Here is a 21270-nt window from a genome sequence, read left to right on the forward strand (position 1 = left end):
TTCATGAACTGCAAAGCCACTGAACAATAGGAGATACAATGGTCCTTTCTATGATTTCTGAGCTGGAACAGTGCCCAAAGGCTTCCTGAAGGAGAGAAAATGAAAGTGTGAAGCAGTTAGACATAGGTACAGACAAGGACCAAACATGAGCTACAGAGATGAAATTTCACAGTAATAATTTGAGAGGCATCAATAAAGTAGCTTGTCTAGAAGACAGTCTATGAACCAAGTACATACTATAATCCCAGCTTGTTGGGAGGAAGGAGTAAGAGAATCATGGTCCAAGGCCAGCCCATGCAAAAACACAGACCCTTTCTGCAAAACAAACTAAAAGCAAAAGGACTGGGAGTGTGGTTCAAGTGGGCAAATACTTGCTCAGCAAGCATAAGGCCCTGAGTTCAGTACAGAGGGACAGAGGGAGAGAAAGAGGGACAGAGGGTGAGGGAGAGGGAAAGGAGGAAGGGCAATGGAGAAGGAGAGGGATGTTAGTACTATAGGCAGGCAAAAGAAAGAAAGAAAGAAAGAAAGAAAGAAAGAAAGAAAGAAAGAAAGAAAGAAAGAAAGAAAGAAAGAAAGAAAGAAAGAAAGAAAGAAAGAGAAAGAAAGAAAGAAAGAAAGAAAGAAAAAAGAAAGAAAGAAGGAACAAAAAAGAAAAAGAAAGAAAGAGAAGGAAAGAACAAAAAGGAAAGAAAGAAGGAACAAAAAAGAAAGAAAGAAAACAGAACCAGAACCAGAGCATCAAAAGCCTGAATGTCAGGCCTTAGGGGTTATACACTGGCCTCATCCTTTAGAAACAGACCCCAAGGGGTACACAGGACCCCCACACTGCACTGTTGGGTTCTGGGAATCTTGGTGAGATAGGTTCTTGAGTGAAACTAAGACTGGACTACCAAATTGGTGCAGTGAGGTTTGGCTGCTTGGTATGGTTGCACAGTTTGTGAATTGCACAAGAGCAGCTGGCCAAGAGAGAGAGTGAGGATTCAGACATGGCCGACTGCTGTCCTCCAGCTCAGCATGCTGGCACAAGCTGCCTTCTCCCAGAGACAGCCTGTTGTGGTCGCAGAGGGATCTGGTGGGCTGGCACTGGTCCAGTCAGCTGAGGCCACAACCCGTGTTCTCTGCTGGCCAGAGTGGCCAGCTGTGTGCATCTGCCAAGTGTCCCAAGGAGGCAGAAGCGGTCTGTACTTGTCCACTTCGGCTAAATTCAACCAAACCTCCTTCCTGCAAAGGTAACTTAGTTCCCCAGTAAGATCCATGAGAACAGGGCTTCTGCAGCCCTACGATCCCCATGTTCAAATTGGCAGCATCTATATCAAGGGCTACTTTATCAAGTACTCTGGCAATGGGAAATATTCCTCCGTGCAGTGAGATGGGGAAAGGTCACAAAGACCCTTCAAGGAAACAAGACCTACCAGAGGACGCCACTGGCCCTGCAGTGCAATTGTATCTCACATAGCTGAGTACCTTCTGCTTCTGCCACTAAAGATCAGCAGGATCCCAGTCACTGTCAAGATCAAAACTTCCCCCCTCCAATTCTTCTCAAACACTTTCTTGGGAGGGTTGAATGGCTGCCAAGAACAATGGAGCCCCTCTTCATAAAAAAGAAGGCCAATCCAGTGCATTGTCCATGGTCTCACAGCTAGGGAAGGAAAAGCAAGAACCAGAAACTCAGGCCACCCATTCCTTATCTCTTCCATCCACTAGCTTTTCCCAACCACTCAGAATGGTGTCTTCCCACCCCGTCCAACCAACTCACTGACCCTGCCCTATCTTAATTAACCTGTAGCATTCCCAATTGAGACCACTGAACATTAGAGTCAAGAGATCTAGGTTTATTCATGGTGCCCAGATGCTCATGAAAACTGGATTCACTCAGCCTGCCAGAACAGCAACACCACAGACACCAGAGACATTTATTCCTCACAGACTGGAATATCAGATGGTTAAGACTGTGGGGCCTGTAAGTCGTAGGTCTAGTGAGACCTCTTTTCCTGTTCCTGATGTGGCACAGGACACGGAGGGGAAGTGTGCATGGTGTGTGTATGAGAGAGAGGGAGAGAAAGGATAGATAGCCAGAGACAGAGACAGAGAAACCCAGAGCCATGTCTCTCTTTTGTGTCTTCTTTGAATGTCATTAATCCATACAGAGTGTTCTACTCTTGGTCTGGCAGTTGTGGCTCATACCTGTAATCCTAGCTACTCAGAAGGCTGAGATTTGAGGATCATGGTTCAAAGCTAGCCCAAGCAGGAAAGTCTGTGAGATTCTTATCTCTGGTTAACCACCTGTAAGCCGGAAGTGGCGCTGTAGCTCAAAGTGGTAGAGCCTTAGCCTTGAGCAACATTGCTCAGAGACAGCACTTAGGCCCTACATTTAAGTCCCATGACCTAACTACCTAATTACCTGCCAAATGACAGCTTGTCACCCTATCAAATCAACTCAAAATGGACCAACTACCAAAATGCAAGGCATTAGCCTGAGACAATTAGAAGGAAACAAAGGGAAATGCTTTACAACATTGGTATAGCTAATGACATCTTAAATGACCCCAAATGCACAGGAAACAAACCCCAAAACAGATGAATGGGATTTCATTAAAAATCTTCTTACAACAAAAGTCTCCTTACAATAAAAACCAGCATAATGAATTGACAACTGATAGAACAGGAGAAAATACACTCAAGCTAGTTATCTGATCAAAACTTAATACCCAGAATATATATATATATATGGAACTCAAAAAATCTGACAACCAAAAAAAAAAAAAAACATGGTCTGCATGATCTGTACAGACACTTCTCAAAAGAGGAAATACAAATGACCTATTGTTACATGGGAAAAATCCTCACCCATTAACTATCAGGGCAATGTAAACAAAAACTAGAGTGAAGCACTTTCTCCCTGCTATTAGAATGGCAGTGATTTAAAAATTGGAGAAAAAGGATTTCTCATTCTTGGTGAGTGGGAATGAAAAGTTTAACACAGCCACTATGGAGAACAATATGGAGGCTCTTCAAAATATCTAAAAACATATGCACTGTTAGTATATTGGTATAATCCAAAGGAAATGAAATTAGCCTACCGAAGAGGCTTGCATGTCCATGTTTATCAGGCTACATACAGTTCACAATAGCCAAGGTATGCAATTAGACTCAGTGCCCATGGACAGATGAATGGACAAAGGAAATGATTGATATATACACAGTGGAATAGTATTTAGCCACAGAAAAAATGAAATTTTGCCATATACTGCAAAATGGATGGAACTGGAGGCCATTATGATAAATAAACCAGCCAGCCAGCCAGACAAGTGCTTTCCAAAATTCACTTTGGTACTGTCATTATATATTATCACTTATTTATGTTTAACCAACTTATTGTTCCTCTCTCTCTCCTCGCTCACTCTCTTTTCTTTGTGACAGTTCTGGTGCTCGAACTCAGGACCTTGGAGATGTTCTTTAGTTTTTTTACTCAAGGCTGACATTTTATCACTTGGTCCACAACTCCACTTCCAGCCTTTTGCTGGTTAATTGGAGATGAGACACACAGACTTTCCTGTCCAGGCTGCCTTCAAAACTGTGATCTTCAGAACACAGGTAGGATTACAAGTGTGAGCCACTGGCACTACCACTTGAGCTTTTGTTAAATATTACACCAAGGTTAGACTTCATTGAATCTACATTTTTAACTATTCACATTATTCTGTGAGATGCGTTCAGTTTGCTGCATGTAGATGTAGTTTCTTCATTATCACGTTCCCATGCCTATTTCCCACTGTGCACAAGACTCTTGTATTTGAGTGTTTCAGACTATAATCAAAGCATGCTAGAGATCTCCAATCTTCCATCTTACTCTATACTACCACATTTTACAAAATGATTGTACAAAGATCACTAGTAAGCGTAACATACAAATATTCTCATTTGTCTACATTCTTATAATTGCTGATTATTTCATTAGAAAGTAGTATCTCATTAATTTTTTCCTGATTACTAATGAGATTAAAGATGTTTTAATATTCTTTTTGCCATGTTTGTTTCCCCTTCTGTAAAATGTCTATTTTTATCCTGTTCCCATTTTTTCATTGTGTTATAATAATCCATTTGTTTTCTTTTCCTAGTGTCAGTATTTGAATTAAGAGCATCACAGTTGCTAGGCTTGCTCGCTCAGCAAGAGCTCTTTGAACCATGCTTCCAGCCTTGATTTGCTGAATTTATATACATATATAATATTATATTATATATAATCTGGATATTAATTCCTTGTCACTTATGTTTGTCAGGTAGATTTTTTTTTTTACTAATGAGGACACTTACATTTTCATTTTATGGTGTACTTTGATGATATTTATGTAGATGATTCCTTAATGTTTTATTTTGTGACTTTTATTTTGGAAGTACTGGGGTTTAAATTCAGGTTCTGGAGCTTTCTAGGGTTGTTTGCTAATAGCTAGTGCTCCATGACTTAAGCCACACTTTCAGTTCAGCTTTTTGCTGAGTAAATGAGATGGAGTCTCGTGGACTTTTCGTCATAGACTAGCTTCAAATCCTGATACTTCAGATCTCAGCCTCGAGTAAGCTAGGAATGCAGCTTGAATCACTGGCACCTAGATTTTTTGTGTCTTTATTTTTAATTACCTTTTTATTTTTTGGTGCTGGTCCTGGGGCTTAAACTCATGGTCTCTGAGCTTTTTTGCACAAGATTAATGCTTTACCACTTGAGCCATGACTACTTCTGGTGTTTTGGTGGTTAACTGGAGATCAGGGTCTCACAGATTTTCTTCTGGGTTGGATTTGAACCACAATATTTAGATCTCAGCCCCAGTAGCTAGGATTACAGGTGTGAGCCACTGACACCTGGCACTTTTGGTATCTTTAAAAGAAATCTTTTAGCAAATTCCAAGTTGATGAAGAAATCCTAAATTTCTTCTAAAATCTTTAAACTTTGTGTTCCATATTTAAATTTTTAATTCATTAAGAATTCACTTTTACATATGAGAATCCAGAGCTTTTATTTTCGTCTATATGGTTAACTAAAGACCAAAGCCCCACCATTCATTTTTAAGCCATTTCTGCAACTTAATATTGTTTTCTATATGAATTTTATGATAAGTCTAATAACTTAGACTTAGATAAGTCTAATACCTTAGACTTCTTGGATGTTCAAATCTGGTATAACCAACCTGGGTATGTTTTGTTGTGAGCTCATGTTCTGTTGATCTTAATCTGAAAATCTCTGTACCCCAGTTGAGGTGTTTTTTTTCTTCCCAAGGAGGAGTTGCATTTGCTTTTACATAGAGCCAGAGGGCGCTACCCACCCATAGAAAACTTGAGCCCTCATTTGTATCCTAAAATTAATCTCTTCATCTTATTATTTAGCTCTTGATCTCAATTTTAATATCACCATTTGCCAGAAAAGTAACCCTGCTGTATTAGTCTACTGCATGTTACTATAACAAAACTCTCATCATAAAGGGGATTCTTTAGTAGGTGGTTCTGGAAATTCTGGAGCATGGTACTTACATCAGCTTACTTTTGATGAGGACCTCCTGGCCACATCACAGCATGGTAGCACCATAGCAGCAGCATAGGCCATGGAAAAGACCATGTGGTGAGAGAGATGTCACCTGGCAAGACAGGAAGACAGAGAAAAGGGAAAGGCCAGGCATGCCCTGGCACAGCAATGAATTTTCAGGGGAGGTCTCTTGAGAACCACATGATGTCAGCTTAATCCTTTCTAAGGGCCAGGCACCCAATGGTCTCTTACTGTTTACCCCCTGGACAGTACTGGGGACCTTGCAGGACAAACCACATCCAAACGACAGCTATGTGCCTTTCAACCTCCGTTTATCACTTGCTTCTGCTTTTCTTTGGCCTTCATCTGAATTCACAGTATCTTTGGTGTGCTATTTTTCCTTACATTCCATCCCCTCGCCCCCAAAAATCTTTTTTTTTTCTTTTACCCTACCTCTCTGACTTCCATTTTACCTTCTCCAGGGAATAAATATACATCTTTGAGATATATAATATAGTAGCTGCTGCATTCAGGTGGTTATTTAAATTACTTAATATCAGCTAGGTGTGATAGTATAGACATGTAATCCTAGTAGTTGGATGACCAAGGCAGAAGGATTGTGAGTTCAAAGCCTCCCTTGGCTGCATAAAGAGGCCCTGGCTCAAAACAAAGATGAATTAATTAGTTAATTAGTTTTGTTTTAACGTTCACTTATCAGTAAAAACAAAACTCTCAAGAGAAGGAACTAAGTGACTCATGATTCAGTTCAGTGTGTGATGGAGACTGGAGCCCACTTCCCATTCTGGGAGTTGCCTATTAACTTCAGTCAGTAACCACAAAGAAGAAAGTCAGGATCTTATGTGGGAAAGGACAAGTTACCCTAGAGGGAGGTATGGTGTGGAGATGGGATACAATAGTGCACATCATTATCTGTGATCTCATTTGCTCATGTCCTGGGATAGGAGCGCTGGTATCTTGATTTGGATCCCTTTGAAGATGAAGACATGGAATCCAAGAAGTAAAATGAACTAGCCAAAGCTACACAGTATATAAGCACAACTACAGAAACAAAACAAAACAAAAACAGATGCTCCTTGTACATTTAGTTACTAAGAATTTTGAATATATGTATATAGTCTATTGATTGAATTATTAGTCATAGACTAATGTATATATTCTATTGATTGATTGATAGTCCAGATAATTCAGATGATAGTCTGGGTTGAACAATTAAAGAAATACAGTAGAATGTGGGAGCCAGATTTCTCACTGTTGGGGGAAGAAATTTCCAGTCAATAAGAGAAGGAGGCTACAATGATCCATGTGGTAATGGGTTAGAGACGGAGACAACCATAAGAATTCAGGTTTATCGTAATAGATAGAGATAGAACCTTTAATAGATATAGTTTTATATATATGAAGGCTCTCTGAGTTGGAAATGTCTAAAAATAGTAATTTCACAACAATAAGAAAACCAGATCTTTTTCTGAAAAAAAAAATGACTCTACTTGAAAACATAGCTAATTCTAGAACTGAGGCAGAAAATGAACAGGATCTGAATGAAACTAGAACATCTAGAAGTGCCAGAAAGTAGAGAAATAAAAAGAGCAAACCCATCAAAGAACATGTTAAAGGAACAAGGGCCAGCTAAAACTACTTCTGAAGGTCAAAGATGAAGCCATCTGAAAACTAATTACCATCCAATAAAGTAGGACTTGATAATGAACCAAAGAAGAAAATAAATATCCATAAACAAATAATAAATTGATACAGATACACATGAGATAAATGTTCCATGAAAAATTCAAATATGTATTTTAAGATTTATGTAAAAATTCTTCCCTCAAAGGGCTGGCTCAGTATACATAAATCAATAAACATAAAGCAGAACATTATCAGACTCAAAGACAAGAATCACCTTTAACAAAATTTTATATCTCTTTATTATAAAAGCTCTGGAGAAGCTAGGACTAACAAGACATAATAAAGGCTATTTATGACAAGCCTATACTTGACATCATACTAAATGGGAAAAACTGAAACTGTTCCATCTAACCATTTCAGGAACAAGATAAAGATGTCTACTCTCAGCACTGCTATTTAATATAGTACTAGAATTCCTAGCCAGAGTAATGCAAAATACAAAGAGATCTAAATAGGAAAGAAAGAAATCAAATTATATTTGTATTTTTTTCTGGTCTTAGGGCTTGAACTCAGGGCCTGGGTGCTTTGTGCTCAAGGCTAGCACTCTAGCACTTGAGCTACAGCACAACTTCTGGCTTTTTTGAGTAATTTACTGGAGATAAGAGTCTCACAGAGACTCTTCTACCTGGGCTGGCTTCAAACGGTGATCCTCAGATCTCAGCCTCCTGAGTAGGTAGGATTACAGGAATGACCCACCAGTGCCCAGCTCTTAAGGACCGTAAAGATTCCAACCCCAACTTCTAAAGCTAATAAACACTTTTGACAAAGTAGCCGGATATAAAATCAACACACACAAAAAAATCAGTAGCTTTTGTTTATATCAGCAGTGAGCACAGGGAGAGGTAAATTAGGAGGAGACAAAAAATCCATTCAAAATAGCCTCAAACAAGAAAAAACAAAACCACCACACAACAAAAACCCTATCCAATCTAAAAATAAACAGACAAGGAGGTAAAAACCTTTCTCCCCCAAAACTAGTAAACTTTGAAGAAGGAAATTGAAGATAGGAAGAGAAAAAACACCCCATGTTCATAAATTGGCAGAATTAATAGCATGATAATGGCCATACTATCAAAAGCAATGCAACACCTACCAAAACCCCAATGTCATACTCCACAGATGTGAGAAAACTACCCTAAACTCCATATAGAATCACAAGAGGCCCTGGATAGCCAAGTTCTCATTAACAAAACAACAACAACAACTAAACCCAGCAATGTTGAAGCCTCAGTGGCTCAGGCCTGTAATCCTGGAGAATAAGGTCTGAGGATCATGGTTCTAAATCATCCCAGGCAAGAAAGTCCATGAAACTCTCACTGAGGTTCCATCTCACTACAGACAGAAGGGTCACCGCCAGAAATATGAACAACAAGTAATGATGGCCAGACTGTAGGAAAAGTAATCCTCATATCCTGTTAGTAGAAATGTAAACTAGTGTGACTACTATGCTAACAGTATGGAGAATCCTCAAAAAACTAAACATGGAACTACACTATGACCAAACAATAGCACTCTTGGTTATTTATAAAAGATTGCAAATCAGGATGCAATAGAAGTACTTGCACACTCATATTCATGGCGATGATATTTACAAGAAACTAAGTTATGGAAGTAGCCCATATTATTCAGCCTATAGGAAAAATAGTATCATGTCAGTTGCAGGGAAGTGGATGGACCTGGAAAAAAATCATATTGAGTGAAGAAAACCAGGCTCAAAGAGACAAAAGTTGCACATTTTCTCTTCTATGTGAAATACAAATATACTTGAAAAACATATACAGGTCCATACACAGCTACACACAACCTAACTAAATGATAGCATACATCTAAGTGAGATCTTATGGTATAACCCTCTTGAAAAATTAATAGGCGGCTCAACAATATGAATACAGAAAGATGACTTACCTGAAGGGATTAGTGACCATAACAAGGAGGGTGAACCAATGAAAAGAGGAATTGTGGACACATCTCCATGTACAATGTGAATACCAAACTAGGAAATTTGAAAGGATGGGCGGGATGGAAGAGATTAGAGGGAGGAGAAAGATGGGCTGGAAGGGGTGACTCTTATCAAGATGCAATCAGTCATTTTGTACAACTATTTGAAGAACAAAAAACACTTAGTCAACATGTTTATTGTTCATACTCAGGCACAATTGTGTTTTGCATATAGTAATGTTGTTCATGGCCACAACTATATGGTGGAATGCCTTATTAGGAAAGGAGATAAGTGTACTTTTTTCTTCTTTTCTTTTTCGGTCTAGATATCAAACCCAGGACATTAAACTTAGTATGTAAGTACTTTGCCACTGAACTACATCCCAGCCCCAAGATGAGTATATTATTATAGGCTAAGGTAAAGGAAGTGAAGGTCAAAGAGATCAGTTGGAGAGAGAAAAACTGGTAATAAGGTTGTAGGAGTGGCCTACTCAAGCCTTCAGAAGCTCAGGATCACCTGTGATAAGGATTGTTAAGATGTTAAGCCCTAGGACTGACTTGCAGGTTCAGATCCTGTAGACCTGGGTGGGTAGTTTCAACAATCATTCCAGGTGATTCTAATACAGTTGATCTTCAGACTACAGATGGAAAAACAATCTGGGGCTCAAAGAACATATTCACCATAGATGGAAGGCAGAGAAAATGTTGCTAGCTGTGCATGGGCCAAAAGCTGGTGAGTTTATCTGGTGGCATAATTTTTTCTGTAGAGTGGGAGATGATGTCTCTGAGAAAGAAGCTACTTGTAGAAGTAGGGTGCTGAGAAAAGGCAGATGGGTTGGGAACAAAGATATTAGAAATAGGAAGGACACATGAGCCTGATCCTGATAAAGAAAGAGTTTCATAAATTACCCTGACCCAAGCAGTCAAGATGGTAAAGCAGAAAGCTTATCTTCTTGAGAAGGATGGTGAAAACAGCTCTCCATTTTCTAGAAGACTTACAGGGTGTGTGGGGGTGGGGGAAGGTAGAATCTAACAGAAAATGGAAAGTAAACAAATTCCCCAAACAATTTGAAGGCCCAGAGGTCTCAGAAAGGTAGAAGTAGGTGCATCATTGAAGTCTTAAAGGAAGCCAAATCTCATAGCCTCTGTTACTGAGCATTCTTCCTCTCTCTCTGTCTGTCTCTGTCTCTCTCCCTCACTTGATCTCCTCTCCTCTCCTCTCCTTACCTCTCCTCTCCTTTCCTCCTCCCTCCTCCCCACACCTTAGTCTTTTTTTTTTTTTTTTTTTTTTTGCCAGTCCTGGGGCTTGAACTCAGGGCCTGGGCACTGTCCCTGAACTTCTTTTGCTCAAGGCTAGCACTCTAACATTTGAGCCACAGCGCCACTTTGGGCTTTTTCTGTGTATGTGGATCTGAGAAATCAAACCCAGGGCCTCATGCATGCAAGGCAGACACTCTACCCCTGAGCCACCTTCCCAGCCCCCCTTAGTCTTCTTAATTGTAAACTGTACACAGTAGAACTTCTGTCTTGAGGGGTTACATAAGACCTAAATGCAATAGACACTCAATATAGGATATTGAGTATAGGATGCAAAGATGATGGAGTGGAGGAAAAACCCCACCACTCAGGATGCGGAGAGTTCAGGGCTTCCCTGATGGTGCCTGATTCGTTTTTGTTTGTTTGTTTGTTTGTTTTCTGTAACCCTACACAACTTCCACTGAAGAAATGCTGCTTCTTCATATAAAAGTTTCACTTTCTCAATGAAATTAAGCATAATAACTTTTATCTTGCTCTGGGGGTTCCCATTGCTTTGGGGAAAAGTATATGTTCACGAAATGAAGGGTAGGAAAACACTTAGGCAATCACACAATGATTTAATCACGATGATAATAAGGTGATTGATAATAAGACTGATTGAGAGTTTCTTTTTTTTGGGGGGGGGTCCAGTCATGGGGCCTGAACTCTGGGCCTGGGTGCTGTCCCTCAGCTCTTCAGCTCAAGGCTAGCGCTCTACCACTTGAGCCACAGCGCCACTTCTGGCTTTTTTCTTTTTGCTTATGTGGTACTGAGGAATCCAACCCAGGGCCTCAGGCATGCAAAGCAAGCGCTCTACCACTGAGCCACCTTCCCAGCCCGAGAGTTTTTTTTTTTAATTTTATTTTTATTGAAAAGATGATGAGTGGGGGGTTACAGTTACATAAATAATGAGTACATTTTTAGTACATTTGTTTTTAATCATTGTTATCCCATCCATCCCTCATTTCTTCCACTTATCCCTTCCTATTCCCCTCCCCACTCCAAGTTGTAAGGTAAGGTTCATATCCACATATGATGTTTCACTGGGTCATCCTTTGTCCTGCTGTTTCTGTCCCTTTCACATATTGATTAATCTTATATACAAGGCACAAGATACTGAAAATTAAGAGAAATGAAAAAGAAAAAAAACTACATACAGGACATAATAAGAACCTTCTGTTTCCATATCTTGGAATTCATGTTTATATGCTTCATTATATATGGCCCTATGCACTAAGCAATTGAGTTAATGAGATCCTCTGTTAAGAATATCATAGACATATACTAGTTATTACAAATGAGGGGAATCATGCAACCTACTTTTCTTTGGGTCTGGCTTACTTCACTTAATATATTTCTTCCATGTCTTTCCATTCCCTTACAAATGGGGCAATGCCATTCTTTCTGATGGAAACACATAACTCCATTGTGTATATCTACCACATCTTCTTGATTCATTCATCTACCGAGAGGCATCTGGGTTGGTTCCATAGCTTAGCTATGGTAAATAATGCTTCAACGAACAAGGTTGTATTGGTAGCTTTAGTATGGCCTTGTTTATAGTCATTTGGGTAAATGCCCAGGAGTGGAATTGTTGGATCAAAGGGGAGCTCTATGTTTAGTTTTTTTGAGGAACCTCTATACTGCTTTCCAGAGTGGTTGGACAAGTTTTCACTCTCACCAACAGTATAGTAGCGTTCCCCTTTGACCACATCCCTGCCAGCATCTGTTGTTATTAGTTTTCTTGGTAATGGCCATTCTAACTGGTGTAAGATGGAATCTCAATGTTGTTTTGATTTGCATTGTGATATTGAGCATTTCTTCATGTATCTCTTGGTCATTCGTATTTCCTCTTCAGAGAAGTCTCTCTTTAAGTCTTTTGCCCATTTTTAGTAGAGTGATTGTTTCTTTGGGAGTTTGTTTTGAGGGAATTTAATTTCTTGAGCTGTAGGTATATTTGAGATATGAGGCCCTTGTCTGCTGTATGGCTAGTGAAGATCTTCCAATCCGTGAGCTTTCTATTGATCTTGCTATGTCCTTTGCCATGCAGAAGCCCTGCAGTTTCCCATTTGTCCAAACTTTCTTTGATTTGTTGTGTTTCTGGAGCCCTAATGTTTCTCCAATTCCTTCCTGTAATATTTTCAGGGTATCTGCTTTTACTTAGAGGTCTTTGATCCATTTGGAATTGATTCTGTCTCAGGGTGATATATAAGGATTTAACTTTAGTTTTCTACATGTGTTTAGTCAATTCTGCTAGCCCATTTATTGAAGAGGTTGTCTTTCTTCCATACTATTGTTTTTTTTTTTGGGGGGGGGGTCCTCCCTTATCAAAGATTAGGTGACCTTAGGGCTGCAGGTTCATTTCTGGGTTTTTAGTTCTCAGGCCTGTTCTTGTGTCAGTACCAAGCTTTTTTTTATTTATTTTTATTTTTATTTTTTTATGACTATGGCTTTGTAGTAGAGTTTGAAGTTTGCTATTGATATTCCTCCAGCATTGTTCTTGCTGCTAAGGATTGTTTTGGCTATTTGGGGTCTTTTATTGTTCCATATGAATTGAGAGTTTCTCTCAGTCAACAGAACTATGGAATGTGTATAGGGATTTTTAATTTGTGTTTGAAATTATTTTTTATTTTCTTGTTGATATTGTTTTGACCTCATTTGATCAAAAGCACATGTAATAAATCCATGAATAAGGTGAGCTTCCTGTAGTTTCTGTAATAACAGAAATGCTTGTTTGATAATAATTCAAGGAACTGTTAGTCCGTTCATATTTCACAAACAACGCTATTTGAATATGGCACTCAAATATTTATCAAGTGCCTTCACTCTTCAAATGTTCATAATTGTATCTCTGTTTTACAGGTAAAGAAACTGAGTGCTTTAGAAGGCAAAGCAAGTTTAGTATATCACATCCGATGAAGTTTGAAGTTTGAAGCCAGCCTGGCAGCAAAGTCCAATTAACCAGCAGAAACTGGAAGTGGAGCTGTAGCTCAGTGGTAAAATACTATCCTTGAGTAAAGAAACTAAGAGACAACACCCAGAACCCGACTTCAAGCCCCAGTTTAAAAGGAAAGATGAAGGAAGAAGAGAAGTGGGGCAAGGGAAGGAAGGAGAGGGAAGGAGGAAAGAGAGAAAAGGAAGGAAGGAAGGAAGGAAGGAAGGAAGGAAGGAAGGAAGGAAGGAAGGAAGGAAGAAAGGAAGGAAGATAAGAAAGAAAGAAAAACAAGATTAGAGAAGTGTGGAAAGAAAGAGGAAGGAAAAAAACCAGTTTTACGGCAATGGCTCATGCTTGTAATCCTAGCTACTCAGGAGGGTGACGTCTGAGGATTATGGCTCAAAGCCAGCCAAGACAGTAAAGTCCCTTAGATTCTTATCTCCAGTTAACCACCAGAAAAACCAAAAGTGGCGCTGTGGCTCTAAGTGGTAGAGTGTTAGTCTTGAGCAAAAAGAGCTCACAGACAGTACTCAGGCCCCGAGCAAGCCCCACGACCGAAAAACAAACAAACAAACAAAAAGAAAAAACCAAAACTAAAAAAAAAAAGACCAAAAAATACTACGGATGAATGTGAGATAACCATCATTTCTCTAGGGTCAGTTAATTTTCTGACTCAAGAACATTACTGTTTCTCCATTTACGCAGCTCAATTCATTTCATTGGCATCTTATGTTTTCAATATATCGATCCTTTATAGAATCGACTACGTAGAATAAAAAAGAATTAGATGACCTCAAGTTGGAAGCCTAATTATGCCCAGAATCACTCCACTGCAGTGGAAGGTACAGCAACGCCTAGAGTAAAACGAATCCCATCCTCCATCCTACGCGGTGAGAGAGCAGCCACTGCTGCTGAGGGAGGGATAGGGGGGACGAGAAAACTGTGGGCTCTGCCAGCCGTTTGCTATAACACACAAGGTAGTTTCCCCCGCCCCCGCCTCCCCCCCATGCCCCACGCTCAGATGGAACGAGCCAAACTGCGTATCTCTGGGCTTGGTCAAAATCCAATCTGAACCTCGGATTTCCCACACAGCTAAGGAGATCCACAGCGCTGGTGCAGCAGAAAGGTAATTCTCGACCATCTTTTGTGGGGATATATTTAATTATTAAGACAGAAAAAATACAGTTTCAAGTTCTGCATGAGCGGGATTACACGGGAACACAGCAGAGTATGGATGAGGCTCTGTGTTTCGCATTTTCATTTTGTATTGGGGTAATGAGAGTCAGTGTATAGGATGAAAATTAACGGAGCATCCACTTGGCTGGTGGCGTCTTCCTTCCTCCCAGCTTTGCATTTCGGGGGACCAGGTACGCTTGGTCACTCCGATCGCCGGGAACGCGCGATCCGATATAGGCACCGTAACACACGGTCATGGTCAGATACAGGCAGAGCTCCAGAATGCGTAGTGTCTAGGGGTGCGGGCAAGCGCTATCAGACACCATACTTTGTGCACGCGCTGTTACTAAAGGTGCCAGGCACGGGCGATCTGATATAGGCACCGAACGCAGATGGTCACGATTAGATACAGGCAAAGATCGCGCGCGCGCGCAGTGGCTATGGGTGCGGGTACGCGCTGTTACTAAGGGTGCCAGCCACGGGCGATCTAATGTAGGCACCGAAACACGGACCGTCACGGTTAGATACAGGCAAAGATCACGCACGCGCGCAATGGCTATGGGTACGGGTACGCGCTGTTACTAAGGGTGCCAGCCACGGGCGATCTAATGTAGGCACCATACACTGGCGGTCACGGTTAGATACAGGCAAAGATCGGGCACGCGCGCAGTGGCTATGGGTGCGGGTACGCGCTGTTACTAAGGGTGCCAGCCACGGGCGATCTAATGTAGGCACCGAACATGGACCGTCACAGATACAGGCAAAGATCGTGCACGCGCGCAGTGGCTATGGGTGCGGGTACGCGCTGTTACTAAGGGTGCCAGCCACGGGCGATCTAATGTAGGCACCCAACACTGGCGGTCACAGTTAGATACAGGCAAAGATCGCGCACGCGCAGTAGCTATGGGTGCGGAGACGCGCTGTTACTAAGGGTGCCAGCCACGGACGATCTAATGTAGGCACCGAACACGGACCGTCACGGTTAGATACAGGCCCAGATTGCGCACACGCAGTGGCTATGGATATGGGTACGCGCTGTCGCTAAGGATGCCCGGCACTCGCGATCCAATGCAGGCACCATACACAGGGGGTTGCGGTTAGGTACAGGCCCAGATCGAGCATGCGCAGTGGCTATGGTTGCGGGTACGCGCTGTTACTAAGGATGCCAGGCATGGGCGATCCAATGCAGGCACCGTACACAGGGCGTCAAGGTTAGATATAGGCCTAGATCACGCGCGCACAGTGGCTATCAGTGAGGGTATGTGCTGTTACTAAGGATGTCAGGCACGCATGATCCGATGTAGGCACTATACACAGTCACGGTTAGATACAGACCCAGAACGCGCGCGCATGCGCGCAGTGGCTATTGGTGCGAGTACGCGCTGTTACTAAGGCTGCCAGGCATAGGCGATCCAATGTAGGCACCATACACAGGCTGTCACGGCTAGATACAGGCCTAGATTGCGGGCGCGCACAGTGGCTATGGGTGCGGTACGCACTATTAGACGCCGTACTGTGTGCACGAGCTGTTACTAAGGATGCCAGGCACGCGCAATCTGATGCAGGCGCGGTACACGGGCAGTCAGGGTCAGAGACAGGTCCGGATCGCGCATGCGCAGTGACAATGGGCGCGGGCTTGTACCAGCAGACACCGTCTGGTGCGCTTTGCGGTCACTAAGGATGCCAGGCACGCACGATTGGGTAGCCCGCCCTCCTAGATACCCCTTTGCTTGCTGTGACCTCTTGCTTCAGAGACAGCCAACATGGCTCTGGTTGTGCTGCGGTACTGCGCATTGCCCCACCCCACAAGTCGTTTCGTTATGTTTTTCTAAGAATCATCCCGTAGCTCCAGAAGTGTGTGGGGGAGGAGGGGCGCAGAGGGACACTAGGTATTATGGCTCATTCTCCCGATCAGTTTCTCTAAGCTTGCCAATTAAGCCCCCTACACTCCTACGCTCCCCCTTGTCCCTACCTGTTTACAAAAATCTGTTAAGTTTCTTTTTTCCCCATGTTGTACTGTTTTCCTGATGTGACACACAGATGCCTGCCCTAGGTGCAACATTCTCCTTGGAACGAGACCCTCCCCATTCTCTTAGCCCTCCTTCTCAGAACGGACTCCCTCCCTCCCAATTCCCAAGGTCCATGTAATGTGACCCATGTGACTGTCCATGTGGCCAATGTGAATGCCCCCTAAAATTTTGTTTAAATCCTGCCCACACCTATCCACTGCTGCTGCATCCGTTCCTGCTTGGAGCAGCCTGGCAGGTCTGTCCCCCACTAAAGCCTTGAGCCTATATGGATGACTAGCCTCTCATTTCTTTGTGTTTCTCCCTGACAGGTACATAAATAAATACCTTTCCTTGTGTATGGTGCCCGTTCTGATGCAAGGGTGCCCCTCACCATAAGTCCAGCTTCTGGAGAGTTCTGGTAATTCAAAGACAACTCCCGAGGGCTCTCTCTCAGCCTGGACAAGGGACAGGCCCCTGACTCTCAGCCACTGACCTACCACCTTCACCCATGTCCTGTGTCCAGGATGCCTTTGTCTTCCCTTCTTTCTTTGAGAAGTTTCGGTAACAAAACATAGGAAACTGCTTGTCATATCAGAGTTAGAATAGATGGTGATAATGCTGTGTGTGTGTGTGTGTGTGTGTGTGTGTGTGTGTGTGTGTGTGTGTGTGTGTGTGTGTGTGTGTCCTGGGGTTTGAACTCAGGACCTGGGCACTTTTACTTAGCTATTTTATTCAAGACTCTACCACCAAGCCACAGCATCACTTTAGGCTTTTTCTGAGTAGTTTATTGGAGATAAGAGCTTCATGGACTTTCCTGCCTGGGCTGGGTTCCACCCACAGTCCTGAAATCTCAGCCTCCAGAGTAGCTAGGATTACAGGTCTGAACCATCTACATCTGGCAAGTGTATGATCATTTTTTACATTTATGTTTTTTCCCTTTTATCTTTAAGTAGTTGTAGAGTTTCTTTTTAAAAATTAGGTTTGTTGTAAAGGTGATGTGCATAAAGGTTATAGTTACATAAATAAGGTAATGAGTACATTTCTTTTTGAACAATGTTACCCCCTCCCTCATTTTCTCCCACTTTACCCTCCAACTCCCCTCCCTTCCAAGTTGTAAAGTTCATTTCCTACATAGTGTCAAATGAGTATCACTATTGCATTGGTTCACACTTTGTCCCACCGTTTTCATGATTCCCCTTCCTTTCTCCAAATCAGATAATTTCTGAGCTCTAAGTATATTTTGCATATGAGGCCTTTAACTGATGTATAGCTAGTAAAGATTGTCTCTCAATCTGTGGGCTTTCTATTTATCCTTTTAGCTATGTTCTCTGCAGTTTAATGCTATCCCGTTTATCTAGCTTCTCTTTGATTTGTTGTGTTTCTGGATCTTTACTTAGAAAGTTTCTACTGGAGCCCTAGTGTTTCCCCTGTCCCTATATTGTTATTGTCCTGGCTATAGACAAAGGGCAGAAGTCATGGTGATTTACTCAAGGTTTTAAGGCTAATAAGAAGAAAGTTAAGTTGAATCTCAACAGTCCAACTCCAGAGTTCATGTTCATGATTGCCGTTCCTTTTTCATAAACCATGGACTTACAAGTCCATATATAACTGATCAAGTATTCCTTTTTAAATGAACAACCCAACTGGTACCAGTGGTTCATACTCATCTATGATCCTAGCTACTCAAGAAGCTGAGACTTGGAGGATGGTAATTTGAAGCCAGTCTAGCCAGATAAGTCTATGAACTCCATCTCCAATTAACCAGCAAAATGCTAGAATGGAGGTATTTTGCTCAAATGGTAGAGTTCCAGCCATGAGTTCTTCTCAGCATCCTATGGAACATGCTCTAAAATAATACATCATAGCCAAGGACATAAAGCACATCTCAGCAAATACAAGAAAAGTGAAAGTTTTTGTTCTCATTCTGTGCCCTGGAAATGGGGCTGTAAATACAGATAAAGACTAACTGGGCATTGTGTGTGGGTGGACATTCCTGCCAGGCACTTCTAGATTTTCCATCTTATTTGAGTATAGATTTTGAAAGTAGTCCTCCATAATCTTTTGGATTTCTTGGATGTTTGTTGTAATGTTTCCTTTGGAATCTCTGATTTTGTTGATCCCAGTCTCTTCTTCATCAATTTAGCCAGTGGTCTGTCAAGTTTATTGATTTTTGCAAAGAACCGCATGCTGGGAGCGGGTCTAAGTGGATTAGTGGGAAGTACTTGGGTGGTTTGGGGCCAATGGGGGTTTGATAAAGAAGTAGTTTTCAGTAAGACCAGAGAATGTGCAAAATGGGTCACAACTGGGAGTGAGGTAGCAGGTAAGGTAGGGGTGCTTGCTAACAAAAATATTGGTCTGGGACTTCAAGCACTGTGGCCAATCAAACCTAATGATCTTTCATTCTCACTAGGTTTCTCCTTCCAACTACTGCTTGCCAAACTAGTTTGGTGCTTCCTCTTCCAACAATGGGAAATCTATGTTTTCCTATCAAAGAGCAGCTGTTGTTGGCCGAGCAGATTCAACCCCCCTTGCCGGAGCCCCCTGCGGCCTCCTCACCGCATAGGAAGTGCAAAGATTTTTGCATCATGGTGATGGGCTCTGCTGACGTGGGCAAGAGCACCCTGATGAAGAGGCTGGCTCAGGACACCCTCCGAGAGGCCAGCTCCCCGACCAGCGAGGATACCTTTGGCCGATGGAGGGGCTGCAGACACGGCAAAGGCATTCTGCACATCAACGACAACACCCACAGCTGCAGCTACCGCGCCTGCGTCGCCAGGGCCCGGGCCTTCCTCGTGGTGTACTCCATCACCAGGAAGACATCTCTGGAGGAGACAAAGCCCGACTTAGAGCTGATTCGCAAGATCAAGGGCAACGACCTGCCTCAGTTTCCGATTCTGCTCGTGGGTAACAGGATCGACGAGAAGCCCCGAGAGGTGAGTCCACAGGAAGGTGCTGCCTTCGCGCGGGAGTGGAATTGTGCCTTCATGGAGATCTCCACCAAGGAAGACATCAACTTGAAGGAGCTGCTGCACATTTTGCTGAGCACCAAGAAAGAGCCTGAAGACTGCGTGGAGAAGCCTGCTTCCAGCCTCCAGAAGAAGTTCACTGCCTGCCTCCAGAAGTCCACTGCCTGCCTCCAGAAGAAGTATACTGCCTGCCTCCAGAAGTCCACCGCCTGCCTCCAGAAGAAGTATACTGCCTGCCTCCAGAAGAAGTCCAAGGTGTCCAAGATCGTTGAGAAGCTGCTCGGAAAATTTGTCAACATGTAAGTCACCAGCCCCAGAAGCTACCTCCTAGCCTGTAGATTGCAGCAAATGTGGACCAGTACCAATGTAGCGTGCCACCTGTCCTTGATCCTGATGCCATGTCAGTAAACATATACAAGCGGATAACTTTTGTTTATTCCTCCCCACCCCCCGCAAGAAAATTCATATAGTTAAAAGATGGTATTAGAGGAAAAGGAAAAGAAAGAAACATCATGCATTTAAAAATAAGACCTTTAATACTAAAGTTAATAAGACAATTTTTTTTCAAGAATAAAGCACCAAAGTTTGAAGATGCCACAATCCTTCTTTGTAAATTCCGTATTGTTTTATTTGTATTTGTTTAATTTTTTATCATTTATTTATTTGTTTGTTTGTTTATTTACTTATTTATTTTGAGACAAGTTCTTAGTATGTAACCCAGGCTCGCCTTGAACTCATGATTCCTCTGGCTTCAATATCCCAAGTGCTGTGTTTACAGGTGTGCACCTCCAAGCCTGGCTTCTGTATTTGTAACCATTTCAAGTGCTGTAATTGCCTAACCCTATCTCCCATTGTGTATTTGATCATTAAGAAATGTGTTTTCACCACAAAAGCCTTGCCAAATTGCTGTGGGATCATTTACCCTTGACTGGATAATAAAATAAATATTCTATAGCTATTATGAGGTGTGTGCAGATGCAATTGTAAAAGTGGAACTTGCTCACTGAGATGTGCTCGTTGTTTCCTAGCTCATACAAACAGTTGCTGATCTTACCCTACAGTGTTGGAAAAGTGCAACAATTACTTGACTTAATAAAGCTTTTCTTATATGCAATTATGACTGTAAGAATTTCTTTCTCACGGGACAAGAACAACACAAGTGATCATTGAATTAAATTTAAGCCATACCCACAAAAGATTTCTAATAAGAACTTTGCACCTGGATGCCTCTGACATCATGAATTAGCCAATGTGAGCAGGAGGGAGAGGGAGTTAAGGGGCCCTTACCTTGGAAAGCCATGACCTTCCCTCATCCAAGAGAACTCCAGGCCTATGTGGATTCTCACTGTGCAAGGGACTTATAGGAAGCATGTGGGGCAGCAGACCTCAGCCCTTGTCTCTAAGTTTTGTCCTCAAGAAATACAGAGTGGGGCCAGGCGCCAGTGGCTCATGCCTGTAATCCTAGCTACTCAAGAGGTTGAGATCTGAGGATCCCGGCTCAAAGCCAGCTGTGGCATGAAAGTCCATGAGATGCTTATTTCCAATTAATCACCAGAAAACCAAAGTGGTGCTATGACTCAAATGGTAGAGTTCCAGCGTTCAGCTGAGGAGCTGAGAGACAGCGCCCAGGCCCAGAGTTCAAGCCCCATGACTGACAAAAAAGAGATTAAAAAAAGAGATATATAGTGGGGAGCAATATGGGGGGCAGGGGGATAAATGGGTGGGGTTTGAAAC

The 21270-nt window shown here is 42.2% G+C and overlaps 1 protein-coding gene across 1 annotated transcript; it reads left to right on the forward strand.

Annotated features, from left to right (window-relative positions):
• Positions 1-14319: 14319 nt before the first annotated feature.
• Diras3 (DIRAS family GTPase 3) lies at positions 14320-20650 on the forward strand. The gene is made up of 2 exons (XM_070025754.1): positions 14320-14511; positions 18981-20650. The coding sequence occupies exon 2, from the start codon at positions 19036-19038 to the stop codon at positions 19837-19839; it is 804 nt and encodes a 267-aa protein (XP_069881855.1). The 5' UTR covers positions 14320-14511; positions 18981-19035; the 3' UTR covers positions 19840-20650.
• Positions 20651-21270: the final 620 nt, after the last annotated feature.

Source organism: Dipodomys merriami, unplaced genomic scaffold (genome assembly GCF_024711535.1).
Source record: "Dipodomys merriami isolate MVZ:Mamm:240054 unplaced genomic scaffold, mDipMer1.0.p SCAF_172, whole genome shotgun sequence".
NCBI lineage: Eukaryota > Metazoa > Chordata > Mammalia > Rodentia > Heteromyidae > Dipodomys > Dipodomys merriami.